The sequence below is a fragment of the Diabrotica virgifera genome, chromosome 8, assembly GCF_917563875.1.
Source record: "Diabrotica virgifera virgifera chromosome 8, PGI_DIABVI_V3a".
NCBI lineage: Eukaryota > Metazoa > Arthropoda > Insecta > Coleoptera > Chrysomelidae > Diabrotica > Diabrotica virgifera.
The window spans coordinates 166,528,515-166,549,336 of NC_065450.1; the positions used below are offsets into that span (position 1 = coordinate 166,528,515).

General features: G+C 34.8%; 1 protein-coding gene across 1 annotated transcript in view; it reads right to left on the reverse strand.

Moving 5' to 3' along the window:
• Positions 1–20,822, reverse strand: part of LOC126890533 (intermembrane lipid transfer protein VPS13C-like) — a 267,141-nt gene that overhangs the window by 161,653 nt on the left and 84,666 nt on the right. The window contains exons 8-10 of the mRNA XM_050659537.1: positions 19,564–19,754; positions 8,058–8,339; positions 6,260–6,532 (exon numbers count right to left, since the gene is read on the reverse strand). Coding sequence (XP_050515494.1) covers positions 6,260–6,532; positions 8,058–8,339; positions 19,564–19,754 — 746 coding nt within the window. The remainder of the gene's footprint in view (positions 1–6,259; positions 6,533–8,057; positions 8,340–19,563; positions 19,755–20,822) is intronic.

The following is a 20,822-nucleotide window of genomic DNA, read 5'->3' on the forward strand; positions in this document are numbered from 1 at the left end:
TCCAGGCTTTGCCCAAGCTTTTTACCGAATGGATCTACCAAGGAAAAACCTCTTCTCAGTGGAACAATGCAATCATTGTTTTATTTCACAGGAAAAGAGACATAACAGATATAAAAAACTACCATCCTATCAGTTTGTTATTACACGTATCGTATATAAACTTTTCACAAAAACTATTAAAAAAACTGGAGGCTATGTTAGACTTTTATCAGCCAAGATAACAAGCTGGATTTAAATCGGAATACAGCACAAACGACCACTTATTGGTGATAAAGATCCTGATAGAGAAGTCTGCAGAATAAAACAAACCATTAGCACTGATATTCGTGGACTACGAGAAAGCATTCGATACCATAAGCCAGCAGAAAATGTTAAAAGCATTGACAGAATGCCGAATAGACTATCGCTACACTAACATCAAATGTATCTACTAAAGTGTCATGCCCAGCGTAAGACTATTTCAGTAAGAAACAAATTAATTCTGTATATAGAGAAGCGTACCTCAACGAGACACCGTCTCTCCAAAGCTACTCACGACGCTTTTAGAACACACTTGTAAGGAGGCAGATCTGAACGAGTATGGTATCACCATAAATGGATAGATGTTCACTCATTCCAGATTCAGTTTATGTCTGAGAGACTGACTTCCAAACGAAGAAATACGTCGTAGACCAAAAACAATAGACGCTGTCGAAAAAATCGCGTCGCTAACATGAAATTGGACAGAAAACGTCGCCAGAGTGAAGACCAAGAAAAGAAGCACTACGGAGCAGAGGACGTCCACCAACTAGATAAACTGACGACCTAAAACTTGCTAGCAGTGACGGGATGCAACCCACATAAGTCAGAGACAGATAAAAAGAGTTGAAGGAGCCTTATGTCCAGTAGTGGACGCGTATAGGTTGGTGATGATGATGATGATACTTCACGTTGAATCGAAAAACTGTCTTCTATACAGGCGACACATATATCGTTCAATAATATAATAATAAAATTATTCAAGACATTTTAAGACGAATAAGAATGAGACAAGGATGCATTTTTCCGCCACTCTTGTTTAACTGAAACTCCAGAACAAAGACGAAAATATAGAAACAAAAGTCCAGAAAAATACAAAGAAACAAAATTAAAGGAATGAAAAAAACGAGACTAAAAAAGTGGATGATGGAAACTAGAATTGACTTAGAGGCATTACAGAAAAACAAGACCGTTACAATTTACACAAAAAAGTTAGATAATTAGCTGTAATTCACGAACCAAAACACCTAACCGATTAACTGACAAAAATAATAAACCTATTAGCAACCCAGATTAAATATAAAAAAGTATGAACTAAATATTAGGTAGGTATATTGACGATCTTTTCATCAACACAAAGATGGAACCAATAAAAATAGATAGCGAGGATGCCCCCATAATACTAAAATCAGAAGTCCAATATACTATAAACAACTCAAAATAAAAGCAAAAAAAGAAGAAAAACTAACTGACACAATTCAAGCTGGCAATGGGATAAGGCAGGGGATTTTCCTGAGTCCTCTATTGTTCAACCTGATCATGAATGAAATAATAAAAAAAGTAAGAACTAAAAAAGGATAACAAATGGGCGAAAAACAATTTAAGATAATTTGCTATGCACACGACGCAATACTAATCTCTCAAAGTGAAGATTATTAACATCGTATGCTGCACCAATTTAATTTAACCGCCAGAAAATTTAACATATTAATTTCCTCAAAAAAGACAAAATGCATGGTTATAAAATATGTGATGTTACAGGAGGTTACTTAGAATAGCACGGACACAGAAAAAAAAAAAACGAACATGGAAGTATTGCGAGAAATGGGCAAAGACTACGAAATAATAAATACTTAAAATAAAAATAAAAAAGTTACAATATCTGGGACACGTACTGAGGGGATAGCGATGTGAAACGCTAAGACTGATATTAGAGGGAAAGATAAGTGGAAGAATAAGTATAGAAAGAAGGAGAGTGTCATGATTGGATAATTTAAGATGAATATCTACTAAGATGTAAATTAGAGCTGGAGGGTCAGATAATAGAACAAGTGATAGAGTTTAAATATTTAGGCATCACGCTATCTAGCTTTTAAAAGCTTTGGAAAGCGAAGTTGAAAATCAAGTTAATAAAGCAAACAGAGATAAAGGTTGCCTGAATGAAACAATATAGAGAAATAAATATATCGGAAAAGAAATGAAACGCAGAATTTATAAAACAGTCACCAGATCAATAATGACATACGCGGCAGAAACACGACCTGACACAGAAAGAAAAAAAAATGCTAGAAGCAGCAGAGATGAAAACCCTTCAAAAAGTCGATGGTAAGACACTATGAGACAGAGCTATAAGTACATATTGTTATGCTCTACTTTTTCTATTTATTTAGATTAATTAGCAAATTCTTAATTTAATTGATTATCCAATTATTTTATTTATTGCCTATGTAAAAACACAACTAAATTCCAATTAAATTTTCCAATCAATTTTATTCTCAGGGCTAATTTAGTATTTGATACAATACCTGTGATCTGTGGCTTCTAGTATTTCTAGTTGCTTACTTCTTCCAGGGTAGAAACAGGGAAATTGAAAACACTCAAAATCATATAAATGTAATCTATTGTTTTTATCAATTAAGCCGTGTACATATGATTCAAAAAATATTAAAATTTAACTTTGTTGCAACAATCTCTAACTTAATAAATTTAAACTCTAACTCTGATATCTCCTTGTTTTGACAAAAATATTTATTTAATTAATTTCTTATTTACTCATTTACTTTTCTTCTTTTGAATTGATTTCTCAAATTTGAAATGACTAACTGCGTTAAAAAATTGTTCAATAAACAAATAAGCAAATATGGTTTTGATATAAATAAATTTTCTCCATTCAGACAAATGATTTGACTAACCTTTTATTCTTCACTCCCTCGTTTTCTGGATTGCGCCGTCCTTGACTCTCTCAACACGTACTCTCTGGTTGTTGCGAAAAAGTCCCTCTCGTCAAAACTGCTTCCAAGAAAAACACACAGGACTTGCTCGAATATCTTGTGCACAAACGGATAATAATCAGCTACTCGTTCTAGACAAAACAAAGGAATCTCCCTCGGACCAGGAAAATTAACTCTTCAACCGGTCGACGATTTGGTTTCAACTTGATTCTGCTCGCAAAGGCCGATCACACCACTCTACACTGATTATACACTTTTACAACTCGACTGCTTTCTTCAGATGTCAATTTCACAGTCTCTTTATTTTTCTCTCAAATCCATACTCTCACATTCATTATCCCTTCTCCTGATATTTTCCATCCAATAAACAACAACCTCTCTCAAACCATTTATTTCTTAAGAAACCAAATATCCTTCCATAAAACTTTCCCAATTTGACAAATTTCAAAGAATATCATGTTTAGTTCTTTACTACTTTCTACTTTTACGACTAAAAACTAATACAGTTTGTTTACCACATTAAAATACCTTCCCGGAAGGATCTTAAAACCGTCTTTGTTTTCGACCACGATGTCCAACTCTCTAATCACCGCAATGTTTGTTCATTGTCCCGTGCATTTCGTCGAATCACTTATTAGTCGTTTCACTTTTTCCCGAAACACTTGCTTAATAGCAAATTAAATTCTAAACAATTTTGGTGATATACAGGGTGATGAAAAACTATGATTTTATGGTCGTTGATATAAATTTAATTTTTTTTGAATTTTCTTAAAAAAAACAATTCCACAATATATACGACGGAGATGCAAGTTGGAGAACATTAATAACTGGGGAAGAAACAGAAGAGTAGAATGGAATGACCACTTAAGGCGAATAACAACAAATAGAGTAGTAAGGACAGAAAGAGAGACAGTTTTCCAATAGGAAGACGATCAGGAGGAAGACCCGAAAACAAAGAAGAAAAGAAGAAGAATTCGAAATCTGGCAGAGACCCTGGGCCAACTAAAAAGTACCCCGCACAAACCTTATGGAAATTAGGTCCCAGTGGATTTCGTTCATACTTTGGGAAAATACTCTTTGAAGCATCCTGATAAAAAGTTCTCATGGGCACAACTCAATCGAATGAAGATATAGATATAGAGGCACAAACTCGATTTGTGCCTCTATAGGCACGATATGCCTATACGATTATAGGCATATACGATTATACGATTAGGTACTGGGTATTCCAATTCCCAGATTTACTGGTTATCTGACAACATGTAGAAGTTTGGATCAAAGAAAATACTAGTAGTCTAGGATCTTTTCCTGCCTATCCAATTGCGACCTTTACTTTGACCTTGACCTTCAACGGACGTCATCCTCTAGAGTTTCGAGGGTTTTCGGCATTAAATTGATATAAACAGATTACTCATGGATTTTTGGGATTGCTAAACACGAATATGTCATCAGAATTGACCTCCGGAGGACGTAGTGGCCAGAGCCAATGCAAAGGACGTCATCTTCTAGAGTTTCGATGGTTTTCGGCATTTAATTGATGCAAATGAATTAGTGGAGGGTTTTTTGAGGTCGCTAAATACGAATATGCCACCAGAATTGACTCCCGGAGCACCTGCTTTCCAAGGTCAATGAAAGGCGCTCCTGGAGTTTCGAGGGTCTTTGGTACTACATTAATGCAAACGGATTAGTTATAGATTTTTGGGGTTGCTGACCACGAATACGTAATCAGAACAGACACAGGAGCACCTGGTGCCTGACAGGTCATCTTCTGGAATTTCGGAGGAATCAAATAACGGAATCAAGTGGATTACTCTTAGGTTTTTAACTCAAGAAGGTAACCTGTCTTAGGCACCAAGTGCTCCTGTGTCTGTGTTAATCACATATTCGTGTTCAGCAACCCCAAAAATCTGTAACTAATTCGTTTGCATTAATGTAGTACCAAAGACCCTCGAAACTGCAGGAGCGCCTTTCATTGATCTTGGAAACCAAGTGCTTCGGGAGTCAATTCTGGTGGCATATTCGTGTTTAGCGACCTCAAAAAATCCTCCAGTAATTCATTTGCATCAATTAACCCTTAGACGCCCAACCTTTTTTAGGTTCCATGTACGCCCAAGGGTGAATAAAAAATGTCCACCTCGAAAATAGCTAATATATTTATTGAGAGTTGTTGGAAATGGATTAAACTTAAGAATCTCATGCTTAATAAACACAGCATCTTCTAAAATATTAATATAAATAATTTACAAACCTTACAACAAAATTACAATGTACATCAAAATTAACATACCAGTAAAAGCCAGTAATTCAGATTTGTAGATTTTCTCCACATTCTTCCTTTCAGCCTCCTCAATGGCGGATAATTATGTATATTATGTAATTATACGTCGATAAGTATATTGATTATCTTGCTACCAACGAGAAATTATATAGAAACCTTTAGGAACAAGTTTTACCAAGGGTGTACTTTTTATGCCCACCCATATTTAACTCAAGATGCTACTTTTAATTTCAAAAATATCGGTAGAACCAAATTAACATTCGATAAAGGGCTGTCTTTTTAACAATAAATAATTTTTTTAAAATTTTTAAACACGTAATAAATATGTTACAAGGGAATACGCATTAGGTGGACATTTTTTACCCACCCTTGGGCGTTTAAGGGTTAAATGCCAAAAACCATCGACACTCTAGAAGATGAGGTCCCTTGCAGTGGCCCTGGCCACCACGTCATCCGGAGGTCAATTCTGATGACATATTCGTGTTAAGCGATCCCAAAAACCCATGAGTAATCTGTTTATATCAATTTAATGCCGAAAACCCTCGAAACTCTAGAAGATGGCGTCCGTTGAAGGTCAAGGTCAAAGTAAAGGTCACCATTGGATAGCCAGAAAAAATCCTAGACTACTAGTATTTTTCCTTGATCCAAACTTCTACATGTTGCCAGATAACCAGTAAACCAGGGAATTGGAATACCCAGTAAATCTTATAATTTTTCGAGTTTGTGCCTCTATATCTTCAAAATCCTTCATACGATCGAGATGTGCCCATAAGAACTTCTTATCAGGATGCTTCAAAGAGTATTTTCCCAAAGTATGAACGAAATCCACTGGGACCTAATTTCCATAAGGTTTGTGCGGGGTACTTTGCTCCGAAATTTATTCATTCGGTGTAAAATGGAGAATCTACTAACACATTGTGAAGTAAACAAAAATTGTAATCTAAAACAAACACATACCTACTGGCAAGACATAAAAATGAAATTATTTTAAATTTAAAATGATATGACTTACTCTCTGGTGATATTATGTGTGCGACAATTATCAACTTTGTACCGCTTGTATTTTATATACGTATTCGGGATTCGTATTTTCTTTTCAATCCCCTTCAAATAATGATTCGTAATTCTTTTCTTTATTCTGTCTCTTGTAAAAACTTTCGGTTCAGGATCTTCTTGAATGATATTAATTTTTATTTGATCTATATTAAAAAATTTCAGTAACAACAATATTTTTCTTTCTGATATATTCATCTTTAAATTCGGAAAACTAATATTAAATTTGTAGCTGAAACAAATAGAAAATGTAAATATGTTAGTATAATAGTTTTTATAAAATAATTAGTATTTATACTAAATTCTTTTAGGATTCATTATAGGCTATGATAATATTATACCTACCTACTAGAAAAACCCTATTTCTGATTTTTTTCTAAATTATTATTCTTCTTCTTTTTGTGTAGATATGGTTGTCTCTTTTTTCAATGTGCCTCTAGTAAGTTGTCATTCCATCGTTTTCGTGGTCTTCCCACTGATCGTCTTCCTATTGGGAACCGTCTCTCGCTGTCCTGACTACCCTATTTGTTGTCATTCGGCTTACGTGGTCATTCCATTCTATTCTTCTGTTCCTTACCCAGTTATAAATGTTATCCACCTTGCATCTCCGTCGTATATCTGTACTTCTAGTTGTGTCCTATAGTGTCTTACCATCGATTTTTCGAAGGGTTTTCATCTCCGCTATTTCCAGCAATCTTTTGACCTCTATGTATCGGATCGTGTTTCTGCCACGTATGTCATTAGTGGTCTGATGACTGTGTTGTAAATTCTACCTTTCATTTTTTTCCGATATTTTTATTTCTCCATATTGTGTCATTCTCTCATTTTATATATATTTCTAAGTACTTTCACAAATTTTAATTAAGTTTATATACCCTATTTCACGAACATACGCCTGTTTTGGATTACTTCGACAACGAATATTTTACTTTTCAAAATAAGAAGAACTAAAGTAAATTGCAAATTACATTGTTGTTTAGTGGAATAATTATTAGCGCCATTTACTTTCGTACTTCTTGTATGGGCGTATGTTCGTGGAATGGCCCATATTATAAAATGCATCATTTTCCCGTAATTTAAGCTTGAATACTTAAATTTGGGTACTCGTCGAAAAAAATATACATTCAATTACCTATTACATAAAAAGGTTTTTTATGTAAGCAGTTTATTTCGTTTTTTATTAGCTTAAATTTTGGGAATAATAACTTTTTTGTAAAAACTTATAGTTTTTGAGTTATTTATGAAAAATCGGTTAAAAACGTGCATTTTTCTCACGAAAAATTAAAAGCTTTGATCTTCAATAAGTCAAAAGTATTGATTTATTTTAATAACAATATAACAAAATTTGCTTAGAATTTGTCCCCCTATCTAATTATGGAGTTATTTTTAATAAAATAGTTTTCACCCCCGAGAAGGGGTGTCATCCACCCCCAAGATAAAGGCGCAAGTTGGCACCATGTCACCTTTGTTCCTTAAGATATCCTCTAACCACTCTCCAATTTTCATGCAAATCGATGGAGGTTGAACGAAATCGGAGGTAATAGCTCATATCCACCTTCAGTGACTGCACTATAATGTTAACTGTTAACTTCAACTAACTTTGACAAAATTATTGGTTCAGTTAGATGTAACGATAATTAATATATTAGATAATTAATATATTAGTTAGAGGGAACTTGATGTATAAAAATAAACAATAATAATAAATAATTAGAACATTTAGTTTACATTCAGTAATAGATCTAACAGTTTTTTACCTTGGTATTGTCTTCAGGTTAGCCACGGAAATGGCACATATAGAAGAAAATGAAGTTTTAGGAACCACGTGCATTTCACTACACTTTTCCTTTCTAGCATCCTTCCAGTTATCACTAGTATCACAGAACAATATTTGGAGATCAGTGCAATTAACAAATAATTTGGTATACAATTGTTCTTCTAATTCCATTTGCGTTGAGTTTTCAGCAATGTACGCTTGTTGGCATAGTTCTGTTCTGACAGAGTAACGGCCCAAATCAACGACTAATAAATATTCAGCCCTAAAAATACAATTACAAAAACAATTACATTATCTGCTGAAGTAAAATGTTCCGGAAGCAAATAGAGCTTCCACAAAATTTTCGGATTAATACTATTTCAGGGACAACACATTTCATTAGGAAAATCAGAATAATGTCTTGGAAATCTTACAGTAAGATCCCGGAATTCTTATATGCAAGGGAACAAAGGGCGAAAGAACTAGGTAAATGATACAAATTGTGGGATATAGGAAGAACTAATACTTATACAAAATCCCCAAGGAAAAGAAAAAGTTTTCCTGTAGTTGGCTGTATACCATCAATCACAAAATTGGAAAGAAATCCTTTGTAAAAGGTATAAATTTTTTTTATTAAAAATCCCTTAAAAGGGCTACATCACAACAAAACGTTTTCGATTTTTATAAAAAATCATCATCAGTGTTTGATTTAAAAATAAGTATAACCGATTTAATGAATACAAAGTTAGTATTTAAATTTTGACAAAGGTTAGAGAAAGTTGGTTATACTTACAAACTGGATGCTAGCTGAGCCACAAAAGAAAAATATCTGGGTAAAAACCCTTATAATACTTATACTGGCTAAAACCCTTATAACCCTATAATACTTATACAGTCGAACCCACTTATTACAATCCCTGTTATAGAATATCCCGGTTTAAGGAATAGAAATTTGAGGTCGCAAAACGTTTCCATTTACTCTTTAATAAATGTAACCGCTTATAGGAATACGTTTTTGTAAAACAGTGCCGCTTTATGGAATATTTTTCAGATAAACCTAAAACTTTTTATGTACAAATTCCTAAAAATTTACATGGTGTCTGGTTTATAGGGTCTGTCAGGTAATATTTGATTACTTCGTTATGGGCACCAATAATTCTACTATCTGACAAAAATATTCACAGATCATAAAGTAGGTAATTTTTCATTTTTGTAAACATTTTTATTGCTAACCCATTGTGTTGCCACTCAATAGATTTTAAGAAATAGTTAATTTGGTCATAACCGCTTGTAAAATTATAAGAAGTTTTCTGTAAGGCCAATCCTATGTCAATTTTTTAATCATTATAATTTAGAGCAAAAAGTGAGTAATCTTTTATGTAAAACAAATTCGTCTAAGATTACCGATTATTTTTCAAAAAAAAAAAATAAGTCATTTTGTTGTATGTATTTAAATAAGAAAATAATATCAGGAGTAATTGCACACGACCTCTAAAATTATCGAATTTTTGCCGAGTGACACTTTGACAGTTTTAATTTCACGGCCCGAAGGGGAGTGAAATTATGTAAGTGTCACGAGGGCAAAAATTCGATAATAATTTCATGAATAAAACTGTTCAAAACCAAAATTTTATTGTAATTTATCTATGTAAGTACAAATTAGTACAATTAAACACACAGTTGTTATAAATATTTGACGGTTTAAAGTCATCACTTTTATAATTTTTAAAACATTAATTGTCATTAATGTCACTGAATGTATTTTTTCGTAGCAACGAAGGGCATCTGACGTAATCTACTTGACGACGGGATATTATCAAAAATTATCAGTTTAATTCTTATTTCTGTAGCTTTCTATTGGTCAGAATCTCCTATGAATGAAATAATCCATATTAGCTACATATTGCACACATTTCATACGTATTGGTGTATGCATGCATATATAATGTACTTAATTTAGTTTTTTAATAAAATAAATAACAGTTACGTACACTACTCTATTATTAACACAAAAAGAATTAAAAGCATAATATACGTATGTATGTACATACATAGTATGTACAAAGTACATGATCTACTATTACTAGATACGTATATTCGATACAATTATTTTTCTTATTAGTCACCAGTGATCGGTTATTAGAATATCTCGGTTATAGGAATATTTTTGCTTGGCACGAAGGCTATTCCAATAAGCGAGTTCGACTGTAGTAGTATATTTATACCAGGGCATTTAACACAAAATAAATCGATTTTTTTTTAAGTTGAGCACTTAGAAACCTGCAAATTTTGGTATTATGTTCAGGTTGATGGCAGGAAAAATTCTGCTATAGAAAAATTAAGGTGGAAATGTGATGAAATGAAAAAAATTTTCAAGTGCATAAAGTGCATCCAAAAGTGCATAAACATGTCAAAATAAGCATAATAGTGTCAGATTTTTTACTCAGAGCTTTTTGAAGACCAATACGACGTCAGAACCGACCAGCGGATCACCTGGTGCCCAGGTTCACTGATAAGGTGCGTCGTCTTTAATTTCTAGGGTTTTCGGCACTAAACTGATGCAAACAGGATACTTGGGGTTTTTCGGGTTGCTGAATAAGAATACGCCATAAGAACTGACGTCCGGTGGCGTACCCAGCGACCCCAAAAACCGCCTAGTATTCAGTGCTGAAAACCTTCGAAACTACAGAAGATGACGTTTCTTATCAGTGATCGTGGGCACCAGGTGCTTCGGGAGTCAGTTTTGATAGCGCATTCGTGTTGACCAATCCCAAAAACCCCCATGTACTTTGTTTACATCAATTTGGTGCAGAAATCACTAGAAACTTCAGAAGATGACATGGCCCTACACACCAAGTGCTCCAGGTATCGCTTTGATGATATATTCGTTTTCAGCAACTTCAAAAACCTCCCCAGAAATTTTCTTGCATCAATTTAATGCCAAAAATATACGAAACTCCAAAAGATGACATGCCTTAGCAGTGACATATGGCACAGGTGCTCCAGAGATCGGTTCTGATGGCGTATTCGTGTTCATTTACCCCAAAAACCTCCAGGTAATCTGTTTGCATCAATTTAGTGCCGATAACCCTCGAATCTCCAAATGGCGTGCCTTAGCAGTGACCCTGGGTACAGTGCCGGATTAACCATTAGGCAAAGTAGGCAGTTGCCTAGTTGCCTTGGCCCCAAAGAGGGCCTTGCGGGGACCAAAACGAAAAAATGTTGAAGGATTCAAATATCGCGCAATACCATAAAAGTTATGGTGGACGTATAAAGCTACATTACAATGCATACTTTTGTTCACATATAAAGTATATGCTGTGGGAATACATCGCTAATGAATGTCCTTTGGTAGAATCACCAGTACTACAGATGGAAATAAGAATCGAAAGTGAGCAAAAAACACAAGAAAAATCAATAGAAAGAAAAGATCCTTAATCGAAATCCAAAACAGAAGCAAGACTTATTTAAACTCAGTTTCACACGGAAATCCATAGCTAGTGAAGCAGCAACCATTGAAAATATACGTGATGGAATAGAAATAACAGAAAAACATAGCTTCCCTAACTGAAGAAGATGAAAAAACATGTAACGACAGTTTTATTCCAGTTCAACAAGTTAAAGAACCAGAAACCGAAACTAAGTTAAAAATTGAAGTTAAAGATAAATTGGGTTCTAAATTCGGAAAACAGCGTAGGATTACGGAATACAATAACTAAAGAAGTAAGGACATTTTGGATTGGGAAAGGTCGTCAGAATGTAAAAACCTTAATGGAAGTGTTTCAGCGTCAAAAAGAAATTTTGAAGGCATTACAAGATTTTTATACAATCTATGGTTTTTCGAAAACAAATCAGTGGAACTAAAATTAAAAGAGATTGGCTGACGTATTTTCTCCCAAAAAGAATATCGTATTTTGGGTTTGTTCAGTCTGTGTACAACCCACCGTTGGGAAGTTATGATTAAATGCTTAAATGAAATTCCACTAAGCGATCTCATTCGCCACGATCTAGTCCTTATACGAACAAGCAGCACATGCCATAAGACCTTTGCCTAAAGGTTAAAACGCTTTCAAATCTGCTCATACTCTTGCTGAAGACACTAGTCAGCAAGCTGAAACCGTTCTTGAGGCTAAGTATTTGTTGAATGAAATGTCAAAAAAAGAAACATTCGTAATGAATGAGTTTTGGGTAACAATTATAGAACGCATCAACGCTGTCAGTAAATCATTGCAGAGAGAAGAGATTGAACTTCAAACTGCAGTTCAGCTTCTAAATTCACTTTTGGAGTTCTTAAAATTCCAAAAAGATAATTTTGCTTATTACGAGCAGAGGGCCTGCGACCTACAATACTCTGAATATTCTCTACTATACTGTATACTCTAATTACTGAGCTGAGTCATCGGTTGACAGTGTACGGGTCAATGAAGTCAGTATTTGGTCTTTTGTGTTTTTCCAAAATTGAGTGATACTCAAATAAAGGAGTGTGCTTCAAAACTACATGAAAACTATCCTGATGGTATTGAATCTGAACTTGAAAATGAACTAGAACAGTTCAAATATTTTATAGCCCGGTTTCAAACTTGCAGGGAAAACAATTTATTCCTGCTTCACAATCATTTTGGGTTATTTCGCAACAGGCGAACGGACATTTTCAAAAATAAAAATTATTATAAACGGAGAAACCTAGGTTTCTCAAGGGGCCTCATAGCTTGGGATGTCTAGGGGCTTCAGGCTTCTTAATGCGGCACTGCCTGGGTACCAGGTGCTCCGAAGGTCATTTCTGATGGCGTAGTCTTGTCCAGCGACTCAAAAAACCCTCGAGTACCAAAATCTAGCCCTTAATTTGCTTATTTTGACATGCTTATACACTTTTGGATGTAGTTTATGCACTTTAAAATGCAACTTTGCATTTCCGCTTATTTTTATATAGTAGACTTTTTTCCTAACATCTTCCTGAACACAATACAAAAAGTTGCAAGTTTCTAGGTGCTCTATTTAAAAATCGATTTATTCCGGTGTTTTTGGTGCTAAATGCCCTGGTCTAATAGGAATGGCTGCGAATGATATACTAGTTTTCTTTCAAAAAAATTCATAATAATAGGTGATTGTATTGCACATATGCACCAATCCAAAGGAGGATATGAAAAGAAGCACAAGCATGGCGGATTGGATTTCGAAACTAAACGTATTTGCTATTTAGTCTTATTTACCTATATACCTGAATGTAATCTCAGGATAGTAAGTAATTGAGTGCCTCGTCTCAAAAGATACCAATGACAGATCACTAACATCTGCGAGAAGTGTCCACATACTCAACATCGTCCTGTGCTTATCACCATCGGAATATTAATTCCAATAATTAGATCATATCCTCGACCCAGGTGGAATCTTAGAAAAGCAAACTGGAAGAAGTTCTCTGAACAACTAGACCGGACCTTGAGCTGGGTCCCTCCAACCAGCAAACATTATGAGAGGTTTGTGTGTGCAGTAATAAGCGCTGCCAAGGAAACCATCCCTAGGGGGTATCGCAAAGAATATGTGCCCGGATTGACTGAAACATGTGAAGACTTATACACGAAGTTTCTCGAAAGTGGTGACCGAGAAATAGCCGATGAGCTTTTACACAACATCGATACAGCTAGACGCCAAAAATGGATAAAGACTGTCGAAAACCTTAACTTTAAAAAATCAAGCCGGCAGGCATGGTCCCTGTTGCGGAAAATTGGAGAAGCTAACCAGCTGGAATTCAGAGAGTCTAAAATGTCTCCTAACAAGGTTGCCTCCCATATAGTATCTCTATCCAGAGCTCCACGAGATCGAACACATACTACCAACGTGAAAAGAGACTTAAAGGCATTAAAACAAATGAACAGAACGAGCTCCGAATATTCAGCAAGAATACTTATTTCTGAAGTCACACATGCGCTGAAAGAAATGAAATCAGGTAAAGCACCTGGGTTTGATGGTATCCGTCCAGAGTTCTTGATACACAGTGGTGCATACACGAAACAGTGGCTTGCAATGTTCTTTAATGATACACTTCAGTCAGGTAACATTCCTTTCTCACTTAAGCGAACAAAGATAATTGCAATTCCGAAACCGGGCAAATCAAACGATAAGCCAGAAAACTACCGCCCCATAGCTCTACTCAGCATGAAATGTAAACTATTAGAAAAGCTTCTCCTCAACAGATTTAGTCACAGGATACTAGAAAATGTCCCCATTGAACAAGCTGGCTTCCGCCCTCATCGAAGCTGTACGGACCAAGTGCTGTCATTAACAACTTTTATAGAAGCTAGTTTTCAAAAGAAACAAAAGACAGCAACAGTATTTATAGATCTAACAGCAGCATATGATACTGTTTGGAGACAGGGATTAATATATAAACTGGCCCGTATTATCCCCTGCAGAAAAATAATTAACCTCATTGACAACATGCTGACAAACAAAGCCTTCCAGGTTATAATGGGAAAGGAGACGAGTAGACAGATAAAACTTAACAATGGTTTTCCACAGGGTTCTGTCCTTGGCCCTTTTCCTTTCAGCCTCTATATTGGTGACATGCCTGAAACCGAATCTCGGAAGTTTGGATATGCTGACGACTGGACCCTTGCAACAAGCCACCAATCTTTAGAAACTGTGGAAGATGCGCCGACTCCCTCTACAGATGGGGTAAACTCCCCTCGCCTTCTTGTGACTGCGGCGCTGCAGGACAGACGATCAGTCACATTGTTCAGGACTGCCCACGCAGAGCATACACAGGCGACGCTATAGACTTTGTAATGGCAACCGAAGGGTCAATCGAATATATAAAAAAATTGGACATCTGTTTGTGATGCATTGTATAATGCATAAATCTAAATGTATTCTGTGATGTAATATTTATTGCTGAATGGACTCATTTTGAACCTCTGAAGGAAAAAGCAATTTCCCTAAAAGTATACTCCCCTTGGAGAACAAGGTTCTCAATAAAATTTAATATTTTTTAGCCGGGGATTTGAATTTTCATTTTACCTTTTGCATTTTTACTATAAAAGTGGCGTTTACATAAATAAATGTTTTCCCGTAACAAATGTAGTATTAGTAGGACATCCTGTAAACGGCGTAGAGCAAAAACTTGAACAGTGGAGTTCAAGATGCTCAGTTGAAGATGGATTTACGACTACAAATAAAATGATAAGTTTGGATTGTGAAAAAATGATTGCAAAAAGTTATTGTTTTAAGTACGTAGGATAGATGTTATAGGGTAATGGAGAAATAAATGGAGATGGTTGTAGTGGAGTTAAGGCGGAATGGATGAAGTTAAAAGAAGCAGTTGGTGTGTTGTGTGACAAAATGATTCCAATGATGTACGGAATTGAATTTTGGACATGTGAACGACTGCATGTGGCAGAAATGAGAATACTTAGATGGATGAGTGGAGTGACAAAAAAGAATAAAATGGAGAGTGAGTAGATGTATAAGGGGGATTATAGCGGTACCACCAACAAAATGACGAAATATGGGTTAAAATGTTTAGAAAATGTTCAATTTTAACATAATAATTACCTAATATGAAGAATTACTGAGTTGCAGGTTTGTGGAAACAGTAAAATACGCAGACTAAAGAAACATTATGATGATTGTTACGAAAATATGATAAATAAAATGATGATGATTGTTAGAGAAAGTAGTAAGGAGTACCAAGAAGGTATGATCAAAATGACTACCTACTGAACATTGATTAGACACGTAGTAACCTATGTATGTTTATAAAACCTGGGAAATATAAAAAAATATGAAGCCCAATTCAGGACATTCGGGAGAAAGATACTGAGAAAAGTGTATGGCCCGGTTGTTACGTTTTTTTTAAACCTTCACAATTCATTTATATCCATTTATAACCAACTGTTTTATAGGGACTACCATAGGCGTAACCAGGTGGTTCTAAAATATTTAAATATCATTCAATTTAACATAATATATAAGTAAATTGTGAAGGTTTAAAAAAACCGAATGGCAACCAAGAGGAAGGCGCAGACCAGGAAGACCTAGAAGAAGTTGGAGAGAAGGAGTTGATAGAGAAATCAGGGACAGAGAACTCGAGGACGATCTATGGAATGACAGAACGAGATGGAGATTGGAAATCGGAAGACGTCGAAGAACGTTGTAAACCGATATTATATATATATATATATATATATATATATATATATATATATATATATATATATATATATAACCGTAACATGGTGCAAGAGGAAAACGCAGAATCAGGAGAAACGACGGGGTTTATTACACTGGGAAATATTACAATGGAAGCCGATAGGAAGACGAAAAAAAGGTCCAGAACTAGATGGTTGGATGACGTGGGAAACCATTTAAAAACCATGATTATAAGAGACTCAAGCGGATTCAAGAGGAGAAGGGCACAATAGAAATCTGACTGGAAGGACATAGCCAGACAGGCAAAGTCTTATTCAGGGTTATGATGCCAAAGAAGAAGAAGAAGAAGAAGAAGAAGAAGAAGAAGATTTGCAATGTATAGTGAGTTAAATGTAGAATGTTGTGTAAAAATATTTAGCAATAGGTATATGAAACTTAGGTACATATAACATCAGATCCATGAATGAAGACACTAAACTCCACGAATTAGAAGAAGAACTAACTCATATACAATGGGATGTCATCGGTCTGTCAGAGATAAGAAGAAAAGGAGAACAAAAAATACTATTTAACTCGGGAAACATGCTTTACTACAAAGGTAATGAAGATAACTCCAACAACGGAGTTGGTTTTATAATAAACAAGAGAATCGTTAGATACATACAATCCACCAAGGGTATATCAGACAGAGTAGCCTACATTATGCTTAAATTAAAAAGAACGTCGTTGATAATTATACAGGTATACGCACCAACAAGCACATATAAAGATGAAGATATTGAAAACTTCTACGAAGAAATAACACTCGCTGTGGAAGAAAAGAAAACTAAATTGACGCTAATAATTGGAGACTTCAATGCCAAATTAGGGGTAAGAATAGACGAAGACGAACACAGAATAGGACAATATGGATACGGCGAAAGAAATAATAGAGGACATACATTAATGAACTACTTGGAGGAAAGACAACTTTTATGCTATGAACTCGTTTTTTAACAAAAAACCGCAAAGAAAATGGACATGGATAAGTCCCAACGGCAATACTAAAAACGAAATAGATTACATCCTTACAACAGAAAAAGCCATCCTCAAAGATGTTACAGTGCTGAATCGTTTCTCAACCGGTAGTGATCATAGACTTGTCAGAGAGCCAAACTCAGCATTAATAGCCAATTCGAAACACAAAAGAAAATGGAAAATAGATCGAAACTAGATATGGGAAAACTTAAGAAAGCAAAAGAGGAATATAAACAAAAAATAACGGAAAGTATACCGGCCACTAGAGATTTGGAAAACAAAAATATCGATGAAATAAATCAGCTATTAACCGATACATTAGCAAAGGCGGGAAAAGAGGTAGCACAAACAAGAATAAAAAAGGAAAACTATTTATCCCAGGAAACAAAAAACCTCATGAGCAAAAAAAAACATTAATAGAACAAGATAAGAGAAACACAGTAGATTACAAAGAGGTAAACAAAGCTATCAGAAGGAACATCAAGGAAAGTCAAAGGAGAGTACAGAAAGAAAAAATAGAAAAAACCATTGAACAAAATAAAAATATGAAGTGCTTAAAACCACAGCTTGGAAGCATACAGATTAATAGTATAAAGAACAATGAAGGCATAGAGACCAATAATATAGAAGAAATTTTACAAATAACACAAGAATATTATAAAAACCTCTACAATACAAAACAGAAACCAACACAAGAAATCCTTAAGCAATTACAAATAAAAATAAAAAATGTCAATTCCGACTTACAACCAGAAATCAGTAAGAATGAGATAAAAAGAGCACTCAAGGAGATGAAGAATAATAAATCGCCAGGAAAAGACGGGATAACTGTAGAAATGCTAAAAAATGGTGGGAAAACAACTAGAGAAGTTTTGTACACACTTATGAATAAAATATTAATGACAAAACAAATACCCAACACTTGGAACGAAGCAGTAACATTGTTACTATTTAAGATAGGAGATAAAAAGGATCTAAAGAATTACAGACCCATAACTTTACTAAATATGATGTACAAACTATTAACCAAGATATTAACAAACAGATTAACAACTAAATTAGATGGATACCAGGCAAGAGAACAAGCCGGATTTAGAAAAAGCTTCAGTACTAGTGACCACCTTTTAACGATGAAGATATTAATCGAAAAAGCTAACGAATATCATATCCCGCTATATATGGCATTTATTGACTTCGAAAAAGCATTTGATAGTGTGGAACACTGGGCAGTAAAGAATTCCCTACAAAACATCAGAATAGACTACAGATATACCGACTTAATTACAAATATATATGATAAGGCAACAACAACTATCATGCTAATGAAACAATATTAAAATATTACTATAACCTATATTACTATAATATCACTATTAAAATAAACCGAGGAGTAAGAAAAGGAGATACCATCTCGCCCAAGCTATTCAACCAAGCGCTAGAAGATGTGTTCAAACAACTGCACTGGGATGGTTTGGGTATAAACATAAACGGGCAATATCTGAATCACTTACGATATGCTGATGATATTGTATTAATAGCAGAAAGAAATGAAGAATTACAAAGAATGATGGAAGAACTAGATAGAGAATCGACAAAGATAGGACTGAAGATGAATTAGAGTAAAACAAAAACCATGACCAATCAACAAGAAGAACTAGTAATTACAGTGGCACAAACAAGAATAGAACAAGTAAAAGAATATATATATATATATATATATATATATATATATATATATATATATATATATATCTAGGACAAATCACTAGATTAAATAGAGAAAATTAGACCGAAGAAATAAAGAGAAGAATAAGGTTGGCCTGGGCATCATTCGGAAAACTGTCTTATATTCTAAAGAACAGAAAATACCCGCAATACCTAAAAACAAAAGTCTTCAATCAATTTATACTCCCTGTTTTAATATATGGCTCTCAGACATGGACGTTTACAAAAGAGAATATGGAAAAAATAGCAAAGACAGAAAGAGCCATGGAAAGACAAATGCTGAACATTAAATTATCAGACAGGAAAAGAAACGAATGGATCCGTAACAAAACAAAAGTGAAAGACGTCTCTACCCAAGTAGCAAAGCTTAAATGGAAGTTCGCCGGACACACCCTACGGCAGAAGGATGAAAGATGGACTAAGATGGTAATACATTGGAGACCATGGAACCACAAACGAAAAAGGGGAAGGCCACAGATGCGATGGTCAGATGACCTGAAGAAACACACTGGGTCAAAATGGATGCAAATTGCCCAAGATAGAGAGGCATGGAAGAAGGAAGAGGAGGCCTATATCCAAGGATGGATGTTTAGGGCTGATTAGATAGATATGAAACTTACTTCATATATGAACTAACTTCAGGTATGACAACATATGGAATTTTTATATTGAGATTAAATTCCCAACCTTGCAGTAACTTATTTTTGACAGCATTTGTTATTAAAGTTGGTTTGTTTGCTAAATAGTTAAATAAACTCTTCGTATCACCTTTTTCCACAGTCAGAAAAGATTCGATTTCTTCAACGGATGGCTAAAAAGGAAGTTTAACATTGTTAGTATCAAATAAACACATATTAGCTACAGTATATTTCACGAATTTACGACTATTTTGAAGTATCGCTAGACACTCGATAGCCAATAGGCTACTGCTACTGTACAGCATAATAAGTACAAAAGTAAATTGCTCTTATAATGAAAATATGAAACAAGTATGAAATAATCCTTAGCCCACCCCGTGTTACAGGTTTTAGGATTAATTTTTTGAATGAGATGTTTTAACACGTTCCGTGCGGATGGCATACCTACATGTTAGCCACATGATGCCTTCACCAATATGCGAATGGCGCGCATGTATGCCATTGATTATACACACTTTTAATATGTGTTTTTTTGTCCATTCAGAGTATAAGACTTACGATCAGACATCCGCACGCAATGTGTTAAAGTGTCATATGAGATATGTGATATGGTGGCCATTATAACTTTTAAATTGAATCTCATCAAGGTAAGTATTCACCATCCTAGCGAATCTGTCATATCCAGTATGGTTGTCGAATGACAAAACATGATCTTCTAAGATATTTTTAATGTACATGCCAACTGTCAGCACAATCACCACCACAAGTTCGGTCTCTCCTTTCCAAGAAATACCATTCCATAGCACTATGCCGCCATCACCAAAATTAACGCTGTGTATGAGGTTACAACTGGCATACCGTTTCGCCAACTCTTCTGTTGACGACGTTTTGCCAATCATGCTTCCATAATATAGTGAACTATGTGCCAGATGTAACCTCATACAGAGCGTTAATTTTGGTGGTGGCGGCACAGTGCTAAGGAGTGGTATTTCTTGGAAAGTGCATACCGAACTTGTGAATGTGATTAGGAGAATAACAACTGGTAGGTACATTAAAAACATTTTAGATCATATCTTGCCATTTGCCAGCCATATTGGATATGATGAATTCGTAATAAAGCACGATAATGCACTATTAGAAAAGTGAATACTTATTTTGATAAGATTCAGTTTAAAATTTATATTGGCCACCATATAGCTCATCAGATTTAAATCCGATCAAGCATTTATAATATGACACTT